The 27,459-nt window shown below is 38.9% G+C and overlaps 1 protein-coding gene across 2 annotated transcripts in view; it reads right to left on the bottom strand.

Moving 5' to 3' along the window:
* Positions 1–24,143: 24,143 nt before the first annotated feature.
* LOC149180722 (immune-associated nucleotide-binding protein 9-like) overlaps positions 24,144–27,459 on the bottom strand; it is a 146,397-nt gene continuing 143,081 nt past the window's right edge. The window contains exon 6 of one of the 2 annotated variants that reach the window (XM_089416246.1): positions 24,144–24,624. In XM_089416246.1, the coding sequence (XP_089272372.1) occupies positions 24,409–24,624 (216 nt within the window). In that variant the 3' untranslated portion in view covers positions 24,144–24,408. The remainder of the gene's footprint in view (positions 24,625–27,459) is intronic. The other variant, XM_089416247.1, reaches the window with a different exon arrangement.

Raw genomic sequence — 27,459 nt, 5'->3', positions numbered from 1 at the left:
TTACCCACTCATGTTCCATGGTTAAACAATGAAGTTGAAGAATAATCAAAATCAAAACAATAAAATGTGAAAATGCTAGGTATCTTCATATGTTCACTTGATTTAGGCTTAATTTTGTGAAGTTCACTAGTTTCTGCATTTTTTATGAAAATTTGATTAAATTTACCATTTAAATTAGTTGGTTACAGAGGTTTTATTTAATGTGGTGCCATAAGCATAAAAGAAAATTCAAATTGCTAAAAATCTATTTGTCGAAGCCTTTGGAACTCAATATTATTGAAGACCCCATTGTTTACACACAATAGGAGATCAATAATTGATTTTCTCATTCTTTGTATTCATATTATTATTTACATTTGGCTTATATTTCACTATGTTTTTGGTGGAAGTGGTTGATTCATTAAGATTGATATTAACTTTTTCTTTTTCTTTTTTATTTTATTTTTATTTTTATTTTTGGCATTTTTAGTTATAAGTTCAATATGCATTTAGGTTGAGAAAATTAAAAGTTATACAATCATTTCAAGATTTATTTTAGTTGACGAAATGAGAAAATTAAGGAGGTTGTTTTAATAATGAAACGGGATATTAGTTTTCTTATAATTATTATTAATTAAAAATATATTTTTTAATTTTATAAAAAGATTTCAATTATTTTTAATTTTGTTAAGAGTCCATGTTGATTGAAATTAATTAAAAAATTATTTTTATAAATTACTAATATCTTATTTTAAGTGATGTGGTTTTCTTGGAATAATAATGATGAGTGAGTTTATATGATCAATAGTAATAAAAAAATAGCTATTTGTAGAAATTATGTGTAGATTTGTAACTACTCATGAAATTTACTAAATCACAAGACTCAAACCTACCCTACTTCTCTACGGAATTCAATTCACAATCTAGAACACATATCATAACCATGCAATAAGAAATGACACGCATGCACAGAGATTTATCTAGGGGAAAACAAATTCTCAAAATCCCTTCAGCCTTGTATTCATTAATCAAGTGAGTAAGAGAAGCTATTACAATTGTCAGCTAAATTCCATAGCTCAACCTACAAAAGCAATTCTATTCTCTCCTACTGAATGACTAATCTAGTTAGTACTTAACCAATTTAGCCCACCATTCCCCTATTTCCATACACAATTCCTAAGTAATGGGGCCCCTATTATTTAGGGAATTCCTCTAATTGATTGTGCAATTCACAAGGATGGTCCACCTCACCTCATGCAACATTTGTACACTCAACTAGTTTACAACCACTGGTTAACTGCCTTGGAAACTCCACCACCACTGGGCAACTCGAATTCTTTACATGCATGAGCTAATTATTAAGTTGATTTATTAGTTAACTAATCTCTGAGTTAGATTGATGTCCTACTACTTAACTGAACACCAATTAGTTTGATTAACAGTTAGAACTAGTTTTACTAATTACAACTGAAATTAGCTCAACCTAGGCTCCTAAAATTTAGCAATCACTACATACAATTGAACACCATGAACCTGGCTCGAATTAACTAAGCTAACTGAGTGACAATAGCCATGTCACCTCAGTTAACTCATCCAAGTTGTCTGTTGATGTGGAATTTCAAATTTTCCCAATTTAATTAAGGAAAAAACAAATTAAGAATTTCTTGATGCATTTTTCAACACTCCCTCTCAACAAGGAAAGGATTGTCAACTACCCCGATCATGCACCTATGGAATGTACTGCATGCAACACCTCTTATTTTTGTTGTTACTACTGCAACATCTACAATTGAGAAGCATCCAAAAAAAATATTAAACCAATATGCAATTGTCTACTAGGAAAATTGTGCTACTACCGACTCTGCTATAAAGCCTCCTTTTCAGTTGTCAACACTCCTCTGCACTCCTTAGTATCTGACTAAAATTGATCCTCCTACCACTGAATATTGTGGGCCCTTGTAGCAAGGTTATGATCCATGAGGAGAATGCATCAATGGACCCTACCCAAATTTCTACAATTCTGGGACTAGGGCTTCACATCGCCCCACCTCACACCTGGAGGTATGGTTGCATGCATGGAGAAATATGATCTATTGATATTGCTACTTATATTTCTCTGTTGTTTCTTCTGCACTATTGTTGCAACTACTACAATAATGAGTATGATCTCCTCAGATCCTAAAGTACAAGCTTCCATAAGGATGCTCCCTCTGAAACTAGACTCCCTTTGAGTCTTGATCTCCCTGTGGGAAATATCTCTACTCCTCAATCTGCCAATATTAATGATCACAACTCCTTTTTGTGTTACTAAACATTGGCTCACCGATATACCTACTAGCGGCCTTCTAGATCCATTAAGAAGTTTGTACATAGGGTCTTCTGAATTTTCCCTAAACTAGGGCTCCATAACTCTACCTGCTAACAACTCATTAGCTCTTCAATGATCATTGTACATGAGGACTTCAAGGACTGGTTCTACCATGAATCCTTCTCTAATACCATGTAGAAATTATGTGTAGATTTGAAACTTCTCATGAAATTTACTAAATCACAAGACTCAAGCCTACTCTACTACTCTGTGGAATTCAATTCACAATCTAGAACACTTCGCATAACCATGCAATAAGAAATAACACACATGCATAGTGATTTATATAGGGGAAAGAAACTGCTCAAAACCCCTTTAACTTTGTGTTTATTAATCAAGTGAGTAAGAGAAGTTATTACAATTGTTAGCTCAATGCCAGCGCTCAACCTACAAAAGCAATTCTATTCACTCCTACTGAATGACTATTATGGCTAGTACTTAACCAATTCAGCCCACCATGACCCTATTTCCTTGCACAATTCCTGAGTAATTGGGCCCCTATTATTTAGGGAATTCCTCTAATTGATTGTGCAATTCCCAAGGATGGTCCACCTCACCTCATGCAACACCTATACACTTGGAAACTCCACCACAATTGGGCAACTCAAATTCTTTACGTGCATGAGCTAATTATGTTGTGTGAGAAATGGATTATGCCATTACATTGATGTTTGGGACTACGTAAAGCGGAAAACCCTTCAGAAGGAATAGAGAATCAGGCTTTGAATACAGTCCGCTATGAGGATCATCTTCTAGCGGCAACGAAGGGACTATTCTGAGTACACCGCGAAGCACACTACAGATAGTAAGTCAAGGTATCCTGAGGATACCTCACCCATCCACTCCACCTCCACCTCCACCTCTGCATCAACCATTCAACATGGCGAACGCAATGAAAATGTCGATCTTTAAAGGGGTAGGAAGCGAAGACCCCGAACAATTTTGGTTTCTTGCAAATGTTGTGTGGACAGTGCAGCATATTACTAATGATAATCTAAAGAAAGCACAGCTAGTCACAGCACTACAGGATAGGGCGCTGACTTGGTATATTAAATTCTGTCAAGATAGACCTGGCGCAACGTTAGCTGAGAGTCAGCAAGCGTTGAACAGTGAGTTTAAGAAGCCTAAGTCTCAAGCGCAATTTGTAACATAGTTTAAGGAGATACAGTAAATGGTAAATGAGTCCTCATGGTATTTCGATCAAAGGCTAAAATCCCTGATCCGAAAGGTTAATATGAACATCACGAATGATCAACATAGAGACTGGTACATTTCTTCATTGTTGCCTCATCTAAGATTACCATTATCAAAGCTGAAGATAGGAACACAGGCAAAGGCTGTGGAGATCACGATGAGATTGGAAGCCTCACAAGTACATGATACACATGTAGGAGTGCAACAAATTCAGTCGCAGCTGGCAAGTCTGTACATGGAGTTGTAGAGCTTAAAAACAGGGAAGGAAGCTCAGCCAGAGGTGCGCGCTGAAATCTAGTGTATAAAATGCAAAGACAAGGGACATGATAAGGATCACTGCCATGTTTATCAGAATTACTTGATTGGAGGAGGTCTTATGCCTCTGAAACTTGATAAATTTGTGGGACCAAGCACGGGAGTACCATTATGGTGCGCTATCTGCTAGATAGCTGGGGAGCATGCGACTGATAATTGTCATCTCTTGCAAAAGTTTGTTCAGACACCGCAACAATTGTTTTGTACTTCTGTAAATCAGTTGGACATGATGAGGGAAACGGCAAAATTTACGCACTGATGATGGAAAGGACCCCTACCTATCGAATGGAGGTGGAAAGTCAGCCTCAGGATCAAGGTGCGGGTGTCACGCATGGAGAATTTCAAGGTCGTGGAAGAGGAAGAGGAGGAGGGGTTGGCAGAAGTTACGGACAAGTTATTTGTTATAAATGTGGTAAAGCTGGACATTTTGCACGCGACTGTCAAAACCCAACGCATCCATCTTGTCAATATTGCAGACAGTTTGATCATGTGATATAAGATTTTCCAGTGCTGATAGCTAAGATGCAGGAGAAAAAGACGCAACAGCCTACACAAAATATCCATATGATGAGGGCGGAGCCTTGTGAAGAGGATCATAGCATCAATATCGTAATGCGGAGTGGTATGGCCACAGGAGAACATAATGGAAAGTAGCCAGAAATCGAAGGATGGGTGCGCAAGGCTGCTGAAAAGGAAGTCGGGTTTGACCTCAACCGAGCTAAAGAAACCATTTTGGAGGCCAAGAAGAATTTTTCTGAAGCTTCTACGTCAGGGAGTCAAGAGAAATCAGCAGGAAATAGTGAAGTACAGGACGTGGATCCCTCGATTTTAGCCATTTTTCTGAAAACTTGTATGAAGTTGTTGAGGGATAAGAAGGCAGTGGAAGGGCTCTAGGTAATCAAAAATTGTAAGGGAAAAATTAAGATTCCTTCATAACAGCGCACTGTGAGGAAACTGGGTAAACATAAGAAGCGAATAGGGCGCGAGATGAGGTTGACCGCATAGATTAGAGAATATGAAATGGATCAAGTCATCCTGGATTTGGGTTTTGATGTGAATGTACTACCTAAAAAAACATGGGAAAGGATGGGGAGACCTACGCTACAATGGTCTCCTATACAACTATGCATGGCCAATCAGCAAAATATCATTCCTATCAGGCGCATGGATGAGGTAACAGTAGACATTGAAGGATCAAGTGCTCTAGCAAGTTTTGAAGCAATTGAAATAGTGGATGACAACAATTCTTACCCTGCACTACTAGAAATTGATTGGGCCTTTGACATGGATGCAATAATTAATCTGAAGAAGCGAAGGATGACATTTGAAAGGAAGGTGTTGTGAGTTATTGTACCACTAAATCCTGCGAAGGGAGCGCGCTACACTGAACCGGTCCGTGACTATGTGGAGGACGATGACTTGGATCAAATATACAAGATTACTGCACATGATGAAGATTGGATCAATCCCACTACAGATGGGAAGATCATGTGGGATAGAGATAGCTCCAGCACCTCAAACTCAGATGAAGATCTCAAACACAGTCAGAATAGGTTGCATGAAGTCTCTACGCTATATTGAAATATGATGACATAATTGTTGCGGTGCATATCTACGGAGGTAAGGGATATCCTGCTTTATGATGGCTTAAATGATGTTAATTTATTTTTGGATGAGTTTGAAAGAGAGGTGCCCGAAGAGCATCATTTCCAGGCACTCGAGTTGGCACTGCACGCTACGATTTCCCGTTGGTGGGGTACGCATAAGGACAGCTTCGCTGACTGGAAGGAATACAAGCAAATGATGAAGCTAAGCTTTGGATATGCAAATACCCAGATGACTGAAAAATACAGTGGGAAGGATGATCCGCGCGAACACTTGGCACGGTCAATTAAAGCATGGGGCAAAGAGCCACAACAGGAATGGATGCATATCTTCTGTCACACCTTAGATATTATTCCAATGAACTAGTACTTGGAAATAGAGCTACGCCATGGGATGACCAAATGGGATATCTTGAGGAAAAGTTTATTTTTAACTTTCAGCTTTGAGGATAAGTTTGATTGCATTGATGAAGTTCTCCAGGAAATTAAGGTCGTTGTCTTTAGAATGCCTGAAAAGTCGATCAAATGGGTTCAACCGCACTGAAGCACCCAGTTGCGCCATGCATTGGAATGTTACAATGTGACTATAGAAGAAGAATAAGAAGATCCGTGACAAATCAACATTTCGAAGACCGAAGGATAGTGCGAGGTTGAAGTTCTTAAAGCAGCGAACCCTGATATATCATAACCTTTGAAGACCAGGCAAGTAAACATTGGGTCTGACGCGTAACCTAAGTTCGCAAAGATAGGTGATTATTGGGATGAAGATACAATTGATAAAGTTGTGGAGTTGTTGTGCGAGTACCAGTACTTGTTTACCACCATGTTCTCGGACCTGAAAGGAATAGTAGGGGATCTGGGAGTGATGAATATCACTTTAAAGCTCGATGCGAAGCCTGTGAAACAGAGACCCTATCACCTAAATCCGAAGTATAAGGAGAATGTGGGAAAAGAGCTAGACAAAATGCTAGAACCTAGAATTATTGAGTCAATAGAAGAATCTGATTGGGTGAGCCATATGGTTGTTTAAGAGAAGAAGTAGCAGGGTGAAATCAGAGTATGCGTAGACCTATGGAATCTCAATGATGCATGCGTTCATGACCCATTTCCAACACCATTTACAAATGAAGTTTTGGAGAATGTCGGAGGATAGGAAGCTTACTCGTTCATTGATGGGTTCTTAGGGTACCATCAGATTAAGATCGCATCGGAGGATCGCAGCAAGACGACCTTCGCGGCGGAGTGGGGATGCTTCTACTACACAGTGATTTCATTCGGACTGAAGAATGTGCCTGCGATCTTTTCAAGCGTTGTAATTGCAGCGTTCAAAGAATTCATCCATAAATTCTTAGAAGTGCATTTTGATTACTGGACTATGTTTGGATTGGTAAAGCGCCACGATGAAAGTATGCGCCTTTTGCTGGATACTTGTCGCAAATACCAAATTTCTCTAAACTTGAAGAAATGTATCTTTTGCATTCCTTATGGGATATTGCTAGGAAATGTGGTATATAAGCAAGGACTAATGGTAGACCCAGTGAAGATAGCAGTGATTTTCAATTTAGAAGCTCCGAAGAATGTAAAGCAGCTGTGAGCAACGTTGGGCCACACTTGCTGCTATAGAAATTTTATCGAGGCTTATGCATAAATAATTGTGCCAATGGAGAAATTACTAAAGAAGGACATGAATTTCTAGTCAGATTAAGAGTGTCAGCATAGTCTGGACGTGTTAAACGGAAAGATGGTGATTGCGCCCATTTTGGTGTTTCCAGACTAGAAGAAAGAATTTTTTATCTAGATTGTCATTGATGTCAATATGGCAATATTCTGGGATACTAAATGATAATGTGAAGCCAAGAAGAGCAAATCCAACAGCATTATGTGTAGAGCATATCCGTGAAGCAACAGGAGCATTACGTCGGAAGAGTAGCAATTCATCGAAAGTCATCAAAGAAAAGTTATCAAAGGTCACAGGAAGATAATCCACAGGAGAAACAACGATCGGAAGAGTAGAAGAGTGAAGAGAAATCACAGGAGCAATAACCAAAGAGTAAGAGCCATATCGAAGGAAGTAACAAATCGCATCAGAGAAATAAAATCATGTAATAACACCGCATCGGAGAATTTATATCAGAGGAACTTTATCGGCGGTTCTATTATATTGAGTTATGTAACACTGCTCAAAACCCCCGATTGTGATATACAACACAGACCCAATAGCTCCATTATAATACGACTTAATGAAACATCGCATCCATTGTATCGAAGTTGTCATATCACAAGTCTTAAAGGATGTCACGTTCAAATGCATCGATTGCGATATAATATTACAAACTCGTTGCACCGTTACAATATTCTCTATTGTTATATCGCATCCTCCATACCCGAACCTTCACATCGGAAGTTATGTACCCCAAGGCTTAAATAAATGCCTCACCAAAATTGCGATTGCGATATAATACGCGGACCCAACGGATTTATTAAGCAATTTATTTAAATATCGCATGTACCCCAAGTCTTAAAGAATTTCCTCACCAAAAATGTCGATTGCGATATTACTGTGGACTCGACAGACCGCCGATTGCGATAGAGTGGTGGACCCCAGACCGTTGATTGCGATACTGTGGTGGACGCAACGGAGTTATCAAAATAGTTTAATATAATATCCCATCTAGTAGAGGCAATCGGCAATCGGCTATGTTATGAGCACGACTTGTAAAAGACTTTGAAAGTTGCGGTTGAGGTGATGACGTGGATGTGGGACTTCATGTGGGTACAGCCTCTCCTATGAAATTTTCTGTAAATAAACAAGTATGTGAATAATTGGATGAATATTCATAAGTCAACCTCTCCCTCCAATGAATGTGTCTCTTGGTTATTGGTGAGACTCGTATAAATACGGGTTAAAACACCTCACCTCAAGCATCGATCTCGGCATCGGGCACAGAGTAGAATTGATAGTTCACAACTCGTGAACTCAAAGAAATAGAGAGAGTCAAAGGTCGAAGATGGAAGCCGAAGGTCCAGCGTTGAAGAAGAAAGCCGAAGGTCCAGCAAAAGGAAGGAAGTTGAAGGTCGAGCAAGTTTGTTGGTTGGGTTAATCTCTAAAAGGGCTCGTGAGAAGCAGTCACTCCTGAAGCAGTTATGTAGTGCAGACAACGATCTGTTACAAAGGTCACAAGGACAGGGAGCAGTGTAATACAATCAAAACATTTCTTGACAAAGCAAAACTATAGGGTCGGAGCCCGTGGGGTTGGTGCCTCAAAATTGGAAGGATTGGTGTCCTCGGAGTTGGTGCTCCTAAATCCAATGTTGGTGCCTTGACTAGATAGGGTTGGAGCCCTAGAGGTTGGAGCCTCCTCAAAGTCCAAGTTGGTGCTTAACAAAATTCATCAGATATTGTATTCAATCTTTTTCTATATTTTAATAAAAATCATTTCTTTGATTAAAATTGTAAAGAAGCTAAACTAGTAATAATAAAAATTGAAAAGAAGTACTGATTCACCCCCCTCTAAGTATTTCCAACAATTGGTATGAGAGCCATCTTCTTCAGAATCAGCCTAACAGATGGAAGAAGGATTCTTAGTTACAATGAAGAATCAAGAAATGACAGGAAAGCTTCCCTTGTTCAATGGTACTAATTTTGGCTTTTGGAAAAAGAAAATGTCTTACTACTTAATGTCCCTTGGACCTTAAGTTTGGAACGTTGTTTTGAATGGTTACAATTCCCCTCCCACTCTTCCTATTGATTAAGATGAAATGAAAGCGTACATTGCAAATGCCAAAGCTCTAAATTCCATTACCAGTGGAATTATTGATTTTGAGTTTATGAAAGTCTTGAATTGTGACTCGGCCAAAGAAGTATGGGATAAGCTGGTTAGCTTATATGATGGGGACTCCAAAGTTAAGAAGGAAAAGCTTCAAACTCATAGGAGGCAGTTCAAAAGTCTGAAAATGGATGATGAAAAAGATATTGCATCATACTTCCTCCAAGTAGCTGAAGTAGTCAACTCTCTTAAAGGATTGGGAGAAAAGATTGAAGAAATAATTGTTGTTCAAAAAGTCTTAAGATCTCTCCCAAACAGATTTGACTCCAAAGTAAGTGCTATAGAAGAAATGAAGGAACTAGACACTCTCAAGATGGATGAACTTCATGGAATCCTCATTGCCTATGAGATGAGAGAAGGAATCCCAAGTTCCAAAGATGCAGCATTCAAGGCTTCAAAATGAAAAAAGGGGAAAGGATGGAAAGCTAGCAATGATGACTCCGATGTTGAATCTGAATTGTCACAATTTGTACGAAGACTAAAGAAACGATCCAAGCTAAAAGGTAAGCACCCTCTTATTTGTTTCAATTGTGGAAGAATAGGTCATTATGCTGCAAAATGTCCTCATAAGCATGACAGTGATGATGAGGAAGATTCAAAAAGGAGGATATACAAAAAGAAAGGATTTACTAAGAATAATTTCCTCTCTAAACAAGATGAATCTGATGAGGATGAATATGTGGTCATCAAAAAGAAATCATCCAAAGGAAGTAATGATGAATCAGATGAAGAAAATGACTATGCTAGAAGCAAGGAAGTACTATTTATGGCATTCACTGAAGATGATGAATCAAGACAGGAAAACGAAGAAGATACAAACGAATTACTAATTAGTGCCATTGAAGAAAATGAAAAGTTACGAAAGAAGGTCATCTCACTTAAAACAGATAAAGAGGAAGCTAATAGAAGGGAAGGCGTCATATATGAAAGACATGACACTGAAATAGTTTCTCTCAAGAAAGAATTGGAACAAATCAAAAGAAGTTGGCAAAGTTCTCAAACACTTGATCACATTCTCAACACTCAGAAATCTCAAAGTGACAAGTCTGGGATTGGTTTTAAAGAAGAATCATCAAGTGCTAAGGATAATGCAAGAAGCTATGCTGACGTACTTTGCAGCAATCCAAAAGAAGAAAAATCATCTCATCAAATGCCCGACTCAAATCCAAAGAATGAAGAAAGAGAAATGCCAAGAAAGAAGGTTATTCAAATCATGGCTATTATAACAGGTACCAAACTATCTTTCTTGGGCATTGTTATTATTGTAAAATATTGGCCATTAAGCTAAACATTGCATGGCTCGTAAGAATGAAGTGCCAAGATTGAAGGATCAGACAAACAAACCATGTAGTCTCAAAGGGAAAGGAAAAATCAAGACCTTCAACTCTTTTGATCCTTTGGCCAAATTTGATCCAATTTGCTCATTATGTAATGATAATGGACATAGCGAACAAAATTGCCCCCTCAAAAGTAGAGAAGCAAAAGATGAAAATCCCAATACGGATAAATGTGGTCTAGCTCTATGTGCTCACAGTGAGGAAAATCTTTGGTTTGTGGATAGTGGGTGCTCTAGACATATGACAGGTGACAAAAGGAAGTTTGTCTCATTAAACAAAAAGGAAGGAAATGTATCCTTTGGGAGTGGGTCTGCCAAAATTGTTGGAAAAGGAACCGTTACCCTTATTAATGGAAAAGGAAAGGCTCAAAATGCTTTGCTAGTAGATGGGCTCAAACAAAATCTCTTGAGTGTTAGCCAAATCTGTGATCAAGGACATAATGTTGTCTTCAACACTAAAAATTGTGAAATAAGGAACTCTTCCTCAAGAGAACTTGTGGCGAAAGGAGTTAGAACATCAGATAATGTCTACATTCTGAACAAAATTCAAGAAGATAAATGTTATCTAAGTCAAATAGATGAAAGTTGGTTGTGGCATAAGCAACTGGAGCATACAAGTTTTGATAACTTGATCAATATCAGCAAAATAAATGCATTAAGGGACATTCCAAAGATGTTCAAACCAGATCAAGTTGTATGTGGCCCATGTCAACATGGCAAGAAAACTAGAACAAGCCACAAGACTAAGGAATTCTCCACATCAAAACCTCTAGAGATCATTCATGCAGATTTATGTGGGCCAACCAGGACTCCAACACTCCAAGGAGAAAGGTACTTTGATTTATTTGTTGATGACTATACTAGAATGATGTGGGTATATTTCATAAAATATAAATCTGAAGCCTTTGAATGCTTTAAGAATCTTAAAGCTCTTGTAGAAAATGAAAAGGACTCCAAAAAATGTCTTAGAATAGATAGAGGGGGAGAATTCACATCAAAAGAATTTGATGAATTCTATAATGAACATGGAATCGAAAGAGAACTCTCCACTACTAGAACACCTAAGCGAAATGGGGTAGTTGAAAGGAGAAACTGAATTGTTCAAGAATTGGCAAGAACTATGTTACTAACAGCTGACTTGCAGCCAAAATTTTGGAAGGAAGCAGTCGGGACAACAGTTTATACCTTGAATCAAACTCAACTAAGACCAAATAATGAAAAAACTCCTTATGAATTATGGAAAGGAAGACATGCTTCAGTAAAATACTTCAGGATTTTTTTAAGCAAAAGCTTCATAAAGATCAATGATGATTCACCATGAAAATTTGATTCTTGGGTTGACGAAGGAATATTTCTTGGATATTCTACTAGAAGCAAAGCTTACAAGTGCTACAATAATCGACTATAGAAAATAGTGGAAAGTATTGATGTAAATATTGATGAAGGCCTTCCAGAAAATAAAATTGAAGATCATGAAGTTGACCCCTTTATTGAAGAAAGTGAAGAAGAACCTGAAAAGGAGGAAAAAGATCAAGAAAAACAAAAACAAAATGAACCATCTCAAACTCCTTCAAAAGTGAAATTCCTCCAAAAAAATCACTTGGAAGAGAAGATTATTGGCAATATAGATGAAGGAATACAAACCCGAAGAAGGATCACAAGTACACCAAAGAAAAATGATGTTGCTCTCCTATCTATGATAGAACCACAAACTTTTACTCAAGCAAGGATCCTCATTGGGTGGAATCCATGGAAGAAGAAATGTCCCAAATGAAGAAAAATGAGACATGGGAGCTGGTACCTCATCCAAAGGATAAAAATATAATTGGAACTAAATGGGTGTTCAAAACCAAAATGAATGAAGACGGACAAATCATCAGAAACAAGGCAAGACTTGTCTATAGGGGTTATTCACAAATTGAAGGAATCGATGTTGAAGAAACCTTTGTGCTAGTAGCTCGTATGGAAGCTATAAGGATATTCTTGGCATTTGCTTGTTCAAAAGGATTCAAAGTCTATCAAATAGACGTAAAATTAGCATTTATGAATAGGGAACTCAAGGAAAAAGTCTAGATGGAGCAACTAGAAGGTTTTGATCTAGCAGAAGGAAAAGACTTTGTATATAAGTTGAAAAAGGCATTATATGATTTGAAACAAGCTCCTAGAGTGTGGTACGCAAGATTGGATCACTATCTACAACAACAAAACTTCAAAAAGGGGTGGCAGGAAGTAATCTCTACATGAAGATGGATAAGGATAAATTACTAATCACCCTTGTATATGTTGATGATCTGATTTTTGCTAGCAATAATGATGAAATAAGCCATGAGTTTGCTCAAAATATGTCAAAAGAATTCGAAATGTCAATGATTGGTGAGCTATCCTACTTCCTTGGACTACAAGTATCGCAAACCACAGCAGGTATGTTTATCTCTCAAACAAAATATCTCAAAGACATGCTTAAAAGATATGGAATGGAAGAATGTACACCTATGAGCACACTGATGACCACAAACTGCAAATTAGGCAAAGATGATGAATCCCCCCGGTAGATGCAACTCTTTACAAGTCAATAATTGGAGCTCTCTTATACTTAACTGCTACAAGACCTGACATTATGCAAGCATTGGGAATGGTGGGAAGATTTCAATCAGCTCCTACGAAATCCCACATGTTGGTTGTGAAAAGCATTCTCAGATACTTGAAAGGAACTCCAGACTTTGGTCTTTGTTATCCCAAAAAGACAAATATTACAGTAACATCTTATAACTATGTTGATTGGGCTGGAAGCATGGATGATCGTAAAAGCACCAGTGGAAATGCATTTTTTATGGGAGATTGTCTGGTAGCTTGGCTCAGCAAAAAACAATCATCTATATCTCTCTCTACAGTTGAAGCTGAATATATAGTTGCAACTGACTGTTGTACACAAATACTATGGATGAAAGAAGCTTTGAAGGATGTCAACATAGAAACTAAACAGTGAATCACCATCTATTGTGACAACACAAGTGCTATCAGTCTAAGTAAAAATCCAGTGATGCACTCAAAGACTAGACATATACCAATCAAGTATCATTTTCTCCATGAACAGGTGGCTGAGCAAAACATCAAGTTAGAATATATCAATACTAAGGAACAGATTGCAGATATTTTCACAAAACCTCTTCCTCAAGAAGCATTTGAACATCTCCATCAAAAGATGGGGGTTATTGTTTTAGCATCACACTAAACTAATTCTTAAGATGTCGCATGACAGGGGGAGTCCTTGTGCACTCCTTTGCCATTGATGTCAAAGGGGGAGAGAAGAAGAATATTGCCATCAATGACAAAGGGCAAGATTGTTGATCTAGATTGTCATTGATGTCAATATGGAAATATTCTAGGATACTAAATGATAATGTGAAGCCAAGCAGAGCAGATCCAACAGCGTTACATGCAGAGCAGATCCGTGAAGCAACAGGGGCATTATGTCGGAAGAGTAGCAATTCATCAAAAGTCATCAAAGAAGAGTTATCGAAGGTCACAGGAAGATAAGCCACAGGAGCAACAGTTATCGGAAGAGCGAAGAGTAAAGAGAAATCACAGGAGCAAGAACCCAAGAGTAAGAGCCATATCGAAGGAAGTAACAAACCACATCGGAGAAATAACCATGTAATAACACCGCATCGGAGAATTTATATCGGAGGAACTTTATCGGTGGTTCTATTATATTGAGTTATGTAACACAGCTCAAAACCCCCGATTGTGATATACAACACGGACCTGATAGCTCCATTACAATACGACTTAATAAAACATTGTGTCCCCTGTATCAAAGTTGTCATATCACAAGTCTTAAAGGATGTCACATTCAAATCTGTTGATTGCGATATAATATTGTGGACCTGATGCACCGTTACAATATGCTCTATTGTTATATCGCATCTGCCATACCAAAACCTCCACATCGGAAGTTATGTACCCCAAGTCTTAAAGAAATGCCTCACCAAAACTGCGATTGCAATATAATATGTGGACCCGACGGATTTATTAAACGATTTATTAAAATATCATATGTACCCCAAGTCTTAAATAAATGCCTCACCAAAAACGCCGATTGTGATATCATTGTGGACCCGACGGACCGCTGATTGCGATAGTGTGGTGGACCCAACGGAGTTATCAAAACAGTTTAATATAATATCGCATCCAGTAGAGGCAATCAGAAATCGGCTATGTTACTAGCACAACCTGTAAAAGACCTCCGAAAGTTGTGATTGTGATTGAGGTGATGACGTGGATGTGGGACCTCATGTGGGTATGGCCTCTCCTATGAAATTTTTTGTAAATAAACAAGTATGTGAATAATTGGATGAATATTCATAAGTCAGCGTCTCCCTCCAATGAACGTGTCTCTTGGTTATTGGTGAGACTCGTATAAATCTGGGTTAAAACACCTCACCTCAAGCATCGATCTCGGAATCGGGCACAAAGTAGAATTGACAGTTCACAACTCGTGAACTCAAAGAAATAGAAAGAGTCGAAGGTCAAAGACGGAAGCCGAAGGTCCAGCAAAGGGAAGGAAGCCAACGGTCGAGCAAGTCTGTTGGTTAGGTTAATCTCTAAAAGGGCTCGTGAGAAGCAATCATTCATGAAGTAGTTATGTAATGCAAACAACGATCTGTTACAAAGATCACAAGGGCAGGGAACAGTGTAATACAATCAAAACATTTCTTGACAAAGCAAAACTATAGGGTTGGAGCCCTTGGGGTTAGTGTCTCAGAATTGGAAGGATTGGTGTCCTTGGAGTTGGTGCTCCTAAATCCAAGGTTGGTGCCTTAACTAGATAGGCTCAAAGCCCTAGAGGTTGGAGCCTCATCAAAGTCCAAGTTGGTGCTTGGCAAAATTCAGCAGATATTGTATTCAATCTTTTTCTATATTTTACTAAAATCATTTCTTTGATTAAAATTGTAAAGAATCTAAACTGGTAATAATAACAATTGAAAAGAAACATTGATTCACTCCCCTCTCAGTGTTTCCAACAAGAATTTCATGTACATGTGGATGCTTCTTGTATTCCATTGGATGCGGTATTGACACAGCGAAGCGAAGGCGAGATAGATCACCCTATAGCCTTCGCGAGCAGGAAACTGTTAAATGCCAAAAAAAACTATTCAACTACAGAGCGCGAAATATTGGCGATGGTCTACGCGTTGCAGAAATTTCGACACTACCTGTTAGGTGCACATTTCAAAATGTATACAGATCACTCCACTCTCAAGTACCTGGTCAACAAGCCTGTGTTGGGGGGAAATATATGTAGGTGGTTATTTCGGTTTCAGGAATATGATTTTGAAGTGATTGTGAAGCCTGGACGGTTGAATGTGGGACCGGATCATCTATTCAAAATTGAGACAGACGAAGAACCTACTAAACTAGAGGAAGGGTTTTCGGATGCACAGCTCTTCATTGTACGCATCGCAGATGATCATTTTGCTGATATAATCTAGTTTTTTACTACTGGAACAACCCCGGAATGATACTCTACATAGCAGAAAAAGGAGTTGGTGGTCCGCGCAACTGACTTTTCTGTGATTGTGGGACACTTATATAAGATGGGCACTGATGAAATTATGCGCCGATATATTCCGGAGTTTGAACGCTCTAACATCCTTGCCGAAGCACATGGAGGAGTGGCGGGAGGACACTATGCAGGCAGAGCAACCGCGCAGAAGATTTTGCGCGCAAGATTATGGTGGCCGACGGTGCATAAGGATTCTAAGGAATATTGTAAGGCATGTGATGCATGTCAGAGGACGGGAAAACCATCGCGAAGGGACAAATTTTCCTTAACTGCCCAGATTTCAATACAGGGGTTTGACAAATGAGCAATTCACTTTGTGGGTCCCATACAACCACCAGGCAAAAAGACGGACACGCGATACATTATCACTGCGACAGAGTATTTGACAAGATGGGCAAAAGCACAACCGATGAAGGACTATAGCGCTGCTACAGCTGCAAAGTTCATGTTCGAATATGTCTTGACAAGGTTTGGGTGTCCTAAGATATTGATGAGTAATGGGGGTAGGCACTTTCTAAAAGAAACTATTGCCACGATGCTCAAAGAATTTGAGGTTTATCATCAAAAGAGTACGCCCTATCATCCTCAGGCAAATGGTATGGTTGAAGAATTCAATAAAATTTTGGAAAACACATTGACAAAGGTCTGCAACGCGCAGAGAAATGATTGGGATGTGCGCATACCAGCGGTCCTATGGGCATATAGGACGATGTGTAAGAAATTGACATGACAAACCCCGTTCAAGCTGGTCTATTGGATAGAGACTATGATGCCCATGGAGTATATTGTGTCGAGTTTGTGAATTGCAGCATTAACTAATATGGCAGACTGTGAGACTATGGAGGAGCGTCTTGCCCAGTTGTTGGAGTTAGAAGAAGACAAGTTTTTAGCAGGATTTCACCAACATGTGCAAAAGGAGCGTGAAAAGGCATGGCATGATCGACATATTATGCTGCGCACGTTCAAGGTAAATGATTTGGTCTTAATTTATGATAGAAATTTCACAAAGTTCCCTGGGAAGTTTCAAATGCACTGGTTGGGACCATATGTAGTCAAGGAAATCACAGATGGTGGCGCAGTTCAGCGCACAACGCTGAATGAGGAATTATTTCCGGTAAGATTCAATGGAAGTCGACTGAAGTTATATCAAAGGGATCATGCCCATGCGCAATGACTACATGATGGCAGGACAGTCTTAGTACTCCAAGTAGTTGCAAGAGAGTACGGGACTATAAACTACACTGCCTGAAGACTGGGAACATGAAGTAAGGGCTACGCGAGGGAAGCAAGACGCATGCCAAGAGGAGTTGCCCCAAGAGAGTTGTGCCATGGAGAATGGTGTCGTGCAGCAGGGTCCAAAAAGAGTCGTTCGATAGACTATAGCTGATTGGATGGCAAAAATTTTGTTAGGAGGAGTGGGTAGGTTGCATTTATGGTGCAAATATTTCGCAATCTACCGCCAAAGATGCATTTATGATAAGAAATTGGAGGTAACGGTCGGATTTGAATTCGAAATTGCCTATAAATCTGGCATGCTGGGATGCAGTAGAACACTTTGCCTTCTAAAAATCTCTTGTGAATTTTCTAGCATTAAGTCTATGAACCGAGAAGATTGGGAGGACCTTCTTTCATGATCGGAGTGCGCAAACTTCCCTGATTCGAGCCATAAGATCATCCTTGAAGAAATGACTGATCCCGCAGAAGTCGTTGTCTCTGAAGCCATTGTCTTTGAAGCTGCAAACACTTAAATTGCGTTGGCAATGGAAGCTACACCATCTGTGCCTAGAGCGTCGAGGTTGCCTAGGCCTAAACCCTCTGCTGCTAAGGAGAAACAGAAGAAACCACAGGGTGTTCTGGTGAGGCATTCACCGAGGAAGAACCCTACAGAAGTTCGGCAGAAAGGGAAGTTGGGCAAGGCGAAACAGTGATACAAACCCCTAGATCTTGACGAACAGGAGCTTCGCGAAGGGGTTGAAGACGTGCACGCTGAGGAGGGAGACCCTATCATTAGGCTCCCGAAGTATATCCCTCCGCCGAAGGGAAAAGAGAAGGTACCCAAGGATCCTGATTCTGACAAGTTTATGGTCTCTACACTGTTGTTGCCAAAGAAAGTGCCATTTGAAGGCGCGCTTTTAGGGTGCATTCCCACACTCAAAATGGAGGATTGGGATCTATTTGATCACGAGAAATTCCCGCATTTGGAAACAAACAAATATTTGGCAAAGATATACTATGAGGAGACTAGAGTCACGTGACTAGAGCCTATGAAGTGGGTCGCGGGGATTGAAAAGCCTAGGTTGCTAAATTTGTTGTGTACCGTATTTTAGCAGAACCACTATCAACACGGTGTGTGTACACCAATTGTTTACACTGGTTCATGATGGGTGTTTGGTTGGGAGTGCCCATCCCCATCACAGATATGTTCATCCACCGTATCACCAGGTTCCCTACTAAGGGGTGGATCCCAATGAGGAGTTCGGTGGAAAGAGTAAAGAAAAATAGCTCGCAGATAGAATGAAGAACGAGTTTGACTTAGTGAAGAAGCCACGCGGATAGCCTATCTGTTCCAACACAGACAAGGCGATGCAATTTGTCACCCAGATTTTGGCTTGCAAGGTTATGCGAAAGTGTCGTGTAGATGAGGTATCGGTGCCAGTGATTTCATTGGTTGCACAATGCGCAAAGGGGGTGCAATACAACTAGGCGCAGTGTCTCTGCAAAGAGTTTCTGTTGAATTGTCGCAAAGCACGGGGCGACGACAAGGCATTCCACTATGCATTACTGTTGTTGTTAATTTCCATAATTGCGTGGAGACTGCCAAAAGACAGTGAGTTCCCTCCATAGGATGTCGATTTACCAGAAGCCACGAAGTTCGCTTCGCTGTGGGCAACAAAGGATTCGAAGAGGGTCATGGAGACAAAGATATTTTGGGTGCTGGTCGAGATGGACCTCCGCGCAGTGATCAGCTAGGGGTTGAGGTTGTCACCTACCCTGTTTGAGCAGTTGGAGGCCTACACTGGAGGTTGAGGAGTCTACTTCTCAACATACTACGAACAAGGGTCCGAGGAGGAAGGAGGTAGTGGCGAGGAGCAAAGCACTCCCTTTAAATTGCAAAAGTGAACTAGGGAGACCACTTCCAAGCCCAGAAAGAAACAAAAAGCTGATAAGCATGCACATGCGGATCCAATGGTCCTCACTGAGGGGGGCTTGGATGAGACCGGAGACAAGATCCGCAACACAACGACGAAGCTGTGGACACAATTCTAGCAATGGTACATGCAGATGTTGGGGAGATTGCAGAAGGATCTGCACAAGTTGCAGATTCAAACAAGTCGACTTTAGGCAAGCGTGGGACAGGCGAGCGGGATTCATGCGAGCCTGCAGCAAGCAAGCACGATTGTGCTGGAAACAGATAGGACTCTGGACCTCAGAGTCATTCCTTTACCAGAGGGATCACTGCGCACAGAGGTAGCTGAAGCTAGCGCCCAGCATGGATAGATCAAGGATTTGGGTGTCAACTTAGTTGCACTATCTATTCAGACCATCTACGCACTTCATCAGGGGGTATCAGACGAGCTCAAGATCAGGGAGCAACGAGCTATATCAGTTATCAACAAGGTAAAGATGAACAATGAGCAAATCTTTGCCGAAAAGTCTCAGGCGCTGAAGGAAAAGGAAGAACTAGGTGCTCGAAGCCAGAGCTTGGAGGTTGCAAGTACACAGGCATGTTAGACGCTGCTAGAAATTCACATTCCAGAGGATGCAGCAGCAGCAGCGAAGATTCGGAAGTTGGCTGCTATAGTCAGAGAATCGAAGGATGAGGTCGGCCATGTAACATTTGAGTTCCAAATGAAGATCTCAGAGCTCGAATTGAAATTACATCCAACCACTTCGCCAGAAGTCCGGGAGCAACACAGAGCAGCCATCAGGGAGAGTATATCCACTTTGGATGCAGCAGTGACACGTTGCACGCTGATCTTCGAACAGGGAATGGAACTATGGACGACTCTGCACGAGGACCCAAACCTACAGAAAATTGGCACAGATATCTGGGAGACACAGCAAAAGTTTGATGAACTCAAGGTGACTGCATGCACTTTGGCGCCAGTCCAGTGCCTCGCTCGCCTGCAAGAATGAAAACATCTGTAATCACAGATTGAAGAGTTGCAGAAAAAAGAGGTAGTCTTAAAGGCCAGAACGCAGCCATGCACAGAGGAAGCAAGCCAACTTACTCTATCAGTCCAAGAGAAGTTGAAGACACTCCAGCGAACACAACGAACGATGCGCCTCGCGATGGAAGGCCCGACTACAGAAAAGCTGGTAGAGGAAGTGCGATAGGCAACGATGCAGGGTACTACTAACATACAGGTGTTGAAGGTGGAATTCAGCGACCTCCCACAACAAGATAAATGCACCATCTGAGTGACTCAAGGGCGAGTCACCCAATTTGTGTTGGGGCCCTATTGGGAAGGGGTCCATGGGGTCAATTGAGTCAGTTTTTAGTAAATTTTTTAGTTTCTTTTTGTAGCAAATGTAAAGTCTCCGCGAAATGCGGAAGCAAAGCGCGAAGCTAGTAGAAGTTGAAGGGTCTTTAGTCCCTTAGTTTGGTAAGTGATAGAGTTGTTTTGAGACCTGCGCATGGTTCGTGGTCCGCGGACCATGGTATTGTAAATCAAATGCTATATAAAATTGAGTCATAGCGAGTCTTAGAAGTTAACTTTTGGTGAAAAATGATTGTAAGGGCAAGGTGATAAGGCAGGAAAAGTTTGTTTCGTGTACTTAGGCGAAAGAGGAAGGTTCCTACTATTGAGTGCTTGGAAACCTTGGTAAGTCTGCAGGCTAAGTGAGCAGGCCCCTGCAGCTGAGTGCACAGGGATAAGAGGTCTGTAATTGAACGCTTATACTTAATAAAGACTATTTTGAGATGATTTTGATATGTTTGTGCCTTGTTAATTACTTCTGCTAAAGTTTATGTATCTTCGCTTTGTGATATGTTTTATGTGAATTAATGCTTATTTACTATGCGAAACTGGTAGATCTGTAATATTTATGCATGATAAGTACAATTAAGTACCTTTGCGAAGATCTAGAAGTCATTTACATAGATTAGCAGTAGTTGTATGTTGGAAGTATTAGAGTAGCGCGGAGGTAGAGCTAAGTCTCAAGAACCATCACACAGACCTCTGGATGCAGAAACCTGGTTCTAGCATCCCGCAATACTGCTTTGGGTGAGACTACAACCTGTGTTATGCAGGTTGTTGCCGAAAGGGCCAGCGATTAGAGTTTTGTTTGTTGGCGTAGTTAAAGCTAAACCTAGGTTAGGCCCCTTCAAGCCAACAACCACCATAATTCGAGAGGACGCTACATCAGTGTCATTTACTCACGTAAAAGGAACTAGCCATGTGGGTTCTATGAAAACACTTTAGAAGAGTTGCAATTGTAACTCATGTTGATGGTTGAATGAATCAAACTTGACCCCTAGTTAGCTATCAAATTGTGTTATAATCGAACCACTAGGAGGAAAAAGGGTTCCAATCTATTTGCTTGCATTTTGTTCCTTGGTAGAGAAGAGTAGCTTAGTGTGAATAAAGAGAGCATAAAAAAGAGGGTTTCTATTCTAGCAACCCACGGGCCACAAGCAACTCCATAGATTGTCTTCTCATTTCTACTTGCATCATTTCCATTTCAAACAAAAGAGAGCAAAATAGTCTCACCTTCTTGCTTGGTTTTTTCTCAAAAGGGTTTCTCAAAGCATATCTTGGTGTTCATAATAACAAAATCAATAATAACATATCTTGAATATAAAGGAGTCAACCCTTCATAATATAGATTTCAAATTATTTTATTAGATCTATTGTGGGGAACCGTCTAGCGGAATAACAATCGTAGTTTACAAATCATTCACAAACAAAAGTTGGTGTTAATACATTAACAAAAACTTTTCTACTAAAACTAATGTGATTTCCCCCTACTCTTCAAGTCTCTAGCTCCAAAATGTTAATCACAAAGAACATATGCAATGAAATTGTTGTCCAACTGCGCTAACAACCCTTCTAGATCAGGAAAAGACCAAAAATCTAGAGTGCAGTTCCTTTATTGAGCAGCAGTGGGTAGATTTGTAACACCTCTAGTCAATGTCTCCTCTATGCACTCTACACAAGCCAAACTCACACTATGCATGTTGGTCAAGGTATGATATGGGCAATCTCAAGAAAAAAACAAATGAATGGTGTTTCCCTATCTATTATACGATGGCAAAACACAATCTCTTATCCATGATCCAGCCATTAGAATTCCAAATTAAAAACAACACCATCGATTTCTCTAATGATAAAAGAAACTATGTATCATGATTTATCTAGTGATCAAAGAAACTACATACACACTATAACAATCATTTATGAAACAAATAATCTCTATCACCTACATTTATAGATAATTAGAATTCACGTCTCTCATTTTTCCAAGCCCTCCCATGACAAAGCTGAGCCCAATCCTACTGGAATACTATGATAGAAAATAGACGAGTATACATGTTTTACATCACATCAAAAACAGTTCTCAGCATATTCTTTAATCAAAAAATATTACACATAAATACATCACCCTTTTGTTTAAGATGGGAAAGCTATCTTAACTATACAAACAATTGGTTGAGAGAATATCTCAACCACACACCAAACTAGGAGCTAGCTATTTGGAGAGAATCTCTCAAATCCAACTAAATCCAGCAACCCCCTAAATAATAGAATCAATCGGTATAGAGTGATCAATACAATAACAAATCAAAAGTTTAAACTATTATGAAATATCCCACATAATAATAAGACATGCAGGAATTAATAACTCCAACAAAGATCCCATCAGTAATGTTTCAAGTATATTTTTTATTTTTTTTAACTTTGAATTTGTGTGCTGAAGCTCAGTTTAAAAGCACATTAGAAAGTGCAAAGCTGCCACTTCAATCCCCAAAGTATTTGTTATTAACAGATATAGAGGGAAATTCAGAGGACAATGTTTTTATCTCAAAGCAAATATGGTATTTTAACAAATTATCCATCGTCATCCCTTGTTAGATCTGAAGTCCAAAGACTCCGGGCACATTCTAAAGATTAATCTCATATTAAAAAAATTGATCATTTGGCATCAAACACTAGTCCATAAAATTTTCTCATCAAAACAATAATTATAATAACTTAAAGACTATACAATACATCTTCCAAATACTTCATCTTCTACAAACAACCAATGGTATTATAAAGCAAATTCAACAGCTAAAATCAAACAAGTTAGTATGAGATCATAGGCCTCACTCTCCCTGACAATAACTGTTGCCTTCTAAGAAAAGGCATACGTGCAATGGTTTAAAACGAAATTCAATAGCTATCCTTGATGAGAAATCACAAGATAAATGTTCTCTCTAAGCTACCACACTTAATGCTCTAGCATAAAAGTACATACACAAAAAAATTGTGAAATAATGGTAGCAGTAAGCTTCAAGCCCTAACTCATGCAGAGATTCCCATCTACTTCACGGAAAACACTCGACTTTGAGAATGATCATTTTAAAACTATCATTGTAATATTGATGTTTCTAGTCATTACTAAATCACATATACATGACTCTACATTATATAAACTTCCAAAATGAAAATACAAAAAACGCTGCATTTCTGGAAGTTTTAAAATGTTTAACAGGAGGAAATTAATGAGAGGTGCTACATGCAAGCTGGCAACTTAGATAAAAGGTACTTTAAGCACAAATGCAAGGACTACCCAGAGGAAAGAAAATTCATCATAAGATTAGAATCCTCAAAGATAATCCATGTTAAGTATCCATATTTTAGATGGGGCCTTAGATAAGGTACTTTAAGCAAGATGATACACTTACTGTCTGTTATCATAGAAATTGATGATTCTCCAACTCCAGTACGAATGAAAAGACTACCAGAAGGAAAGGAAAATTACCATAATATTAGTATCTTCAAAGATAACCCACAGTATCCATAATTTAACCATATATAGCTCTTTTTTAATACCGAAGTAAATTATATACATGGGTTCCAAATTGAATCACCCATCCCTTGCTCAAATCTAGTGTCACAAAACATGTAAAGATTGAAGGTTGAGAGAAATTCTAGTAAATCATGATCATATAATTCAAAACTTCAAATAGATACATACAAGACATCAGAATTAAGAAACAAAATTATTCACAGTTACAAAATCACACATTTGCTGCCACCACCCATTTGCTTCTTGAGGTTTTCAGTCTCCTCCTCGGCCTTTTGCAATTTCTCTTGAAGCATACGGATTTTTTCACCCGACTCTTCTTGTTCAATTCGAGCTCTTTTTTCAGCCTGTTCTCGTGCAGACTGCTCAGAAGCCAACCGCTGTTCCAATCTTTCTGTAGTTATACGCAATTTCTCCTCTACCTAATAGAACACAGTATGTCACAAAAATATGGCCAGGAAAACAATTCAAAACTCCAAAATATGTGTATAAAGACCAAGAGTACCTTGACAGTATTCAAAAATAGAGTAATAGAATTCCTTATTTATTGTATCTCAATAGTCCATGATACTTTTAGGGCCTAGGCTGGTTGATTTTTCCCAGATATTCTATAATTTTTTTACATTTTCATGTTAACTGGCATTCATAAACAAAGAGAAAATACCTGCCATGTTGGTTTAGCCGATTTAAAGTACCTGTTCTCAAAATCATTAATATTGATTGGCAATTTACAAGCATTACTGGTTTTTCAGAGAATCAACTATGCCTAGGATCACTTTTTAGCACTAGCCTGTCCATCAGAATCAATCCTTGAGATGAAAATGTATTGCAGCAACGGGAACGCTTTTTCAGATCAAAACTAGCCAACAAAATTAATACTAGATCATAAAAATATTCAGCTGATAACCAGCACAAACCCAGATTTACATTCAAAAGGAACCCGACTCCCAAGTATTATACCAATTTCTTGGTAAGAATACATTATCCAATGAAAGATTCCACGCATTTTGGAAATTGCACCAATATCTCAACTTGCCATCTCTAGTAATACATGTAATATTTGAAGGCCATAAGATGACGTATGCTAAAATTCAATGGACCATAGATAAGAGGTTCAAAATTGTGCATGTGCATATAAACCCAGATTTACTTTTAGGTCAACGACAGGGCCACAAACACTTCTGACAGAGAAGATAATAGCATACTGGTTCATTCTGAATTGCCACTGACTACTAGTATAGATTGGAATTTAGTAGAGGAAAATTGCAGCCTTAGTGTTCACATCAGCTTTCTCATTTGCCCTCTAAAAATATGTCCCATCTTTACTTTGACGAAAGCTCGGAGCCAAAGCCTGCACCAGCAACACTTGTAGGGCCATGTGACCGACAACAATACTTAGGTTCTTCTTGGAAACAGATATATATCTAAGCTTTCAAAGCCAATCAAAATCACATAAACTTCTCAACCTATCTTGGTTTGAATTGGTTTGGAAGATCAGACTGCCTTTGCAAAACAACAAATGAAGACTTGGAATGGAACACATGGCGCAAGACTCTTGTATTTCTTTGCACCCTTACCAAAGGAAAATAATGGAAACTCGCTGAGCCAATTTTTCACTAGAGACCCTCCCAAGGACCACCTTGATCTAGGAGATCCTTAATACTTATTACTCGTAGGAGAAAACTAGGAAGTGACTACCATAACAATTTGCACACATTTTCCCAATCTAACAAGTCTAAAATTTTAAATATCAAACAAGGTTACATTTATAGTATCGGGAAATTTCTCGCCAAAGGTCCAGAATATAACTTATCATAGATAACGGGGAAAACACCAAAAATTATCAGGAAACTTGAAAGTACAGAAATTATCATTTTTTTCAATTTTTTCAACATCTAAAGCCACAACAACATCAAACAAACACATTGCTACATAAACATGAAAATAAAACTGATATATAAGATGTATAATATGTCAAGTAGTACATCAAACATTGATACTGAAATATGATATTTGTGCCAACTCCTAAGTCATAATTCCTAACAAGATGATACAAAATCATATCAAACAAATACTGACATATCTCGTGAAATGATCATCAGGAAGCAATCTAGATACTATAATGATAATCATAACGCACTAAGATATCAATGATTTCCTCTAATGCTTTTATAGGCAAAGGTGCTCTATAAGCAGTAAGTGGACGAGATAAGGGTGATCCTAAGGTGGAAAGTGCAACTGAGGTGGAAGGTACAACTCCTAGGGCTAAGGTGGAAGCTAAAGTGGGATGTCTTCCAACTCTTACCCTCCCTCACTAAATCTATGAAGGTGATGGCTGCAGTGCACTCTCAATATCCTCCTCCAAATCTCTCTCTCAAAAGTAGAACATCCTCTAATCGCTCCTCCATCACATAAGCATATGCTCCAACCACTTAGGAGCCTTCTCCATGATAGGCCTCTCAATCTCCATCCTCCACGAGGTCGTGTTGTCAATCACATCAAAGGAAATAGCATATGTGTCATGCACTTTGTTAATCTACCTCACCAAAGCCTGAGATTGTAGTAGACATAGACCATGTCATTAAGGCAATGGATATCTAACCTATATGAGGGCCATTTTGTAATTAAAGGATGATGGCACATGGTCATAAATTAAAATTAAATACATTGTAAAAAAAAAAAAAATTTAAACATTTCTAAACTATTGCGCTTCTTGGAGTGTATTTTTTCAAAGACACTCCAATTGCACTCACACCTTGAAGAACTACAAGTTTAACTATTAGAGGTAAAATTTACGCCAATAAGAATTTATTGTATAGATTCTATAATATAAGTACTGTAATAAGTAATTTTGTATTAATGTATAAAATCCAAATGTGTGTACAATACCCTCATGGCGTTTTGCCTATATAGGCAGTGAATGGCCATGAGGAATGAATAGTCATGTCCTTTGACTATTTACCCCTTCACAATAATGTTGTTATAATTATGTAATTATTTATTTGATTAATTATTATTTTAATATTAATTATATGATTAATATTGTTATGAATATTTTATTTATAACATTACTACCCCCTTTAGAGATGCTTTGTCCTCGAAGCATAACCAGAAGGGTTTCTTCTAGTTGAACACATTGCTATGGAATAGTATCTTTACGTTGACTAGTGAAGCCCTCATGAGTATTTGTATCTTTCTTGAAGTTGGAAGTGTTAACACCATATAATTTATAATGGTGTCCTTGCCAGTTAAACTCC

This window comes from Pinus tabuliformis, chromosome 3_2 (assembly GCF_031772625.1).
Source record: "Pinus tabuliformis cultivar Carrire ecotype Pingquan chromosome 3_2, CPIR1, whole genome shotgun sequence".
Taxonomy (NCBI): domain Eukaryota; kingdom Viridiplantae; phylum Streptophyta; class Pinopsida; order Pinales; family Pinaceae; genus Pinus; species Pinus tabuliformis.
Note: the sequence above shows the minus strand (reverse complement) of the source record. Positions and strands in the feature narration are given on the sequence as shown.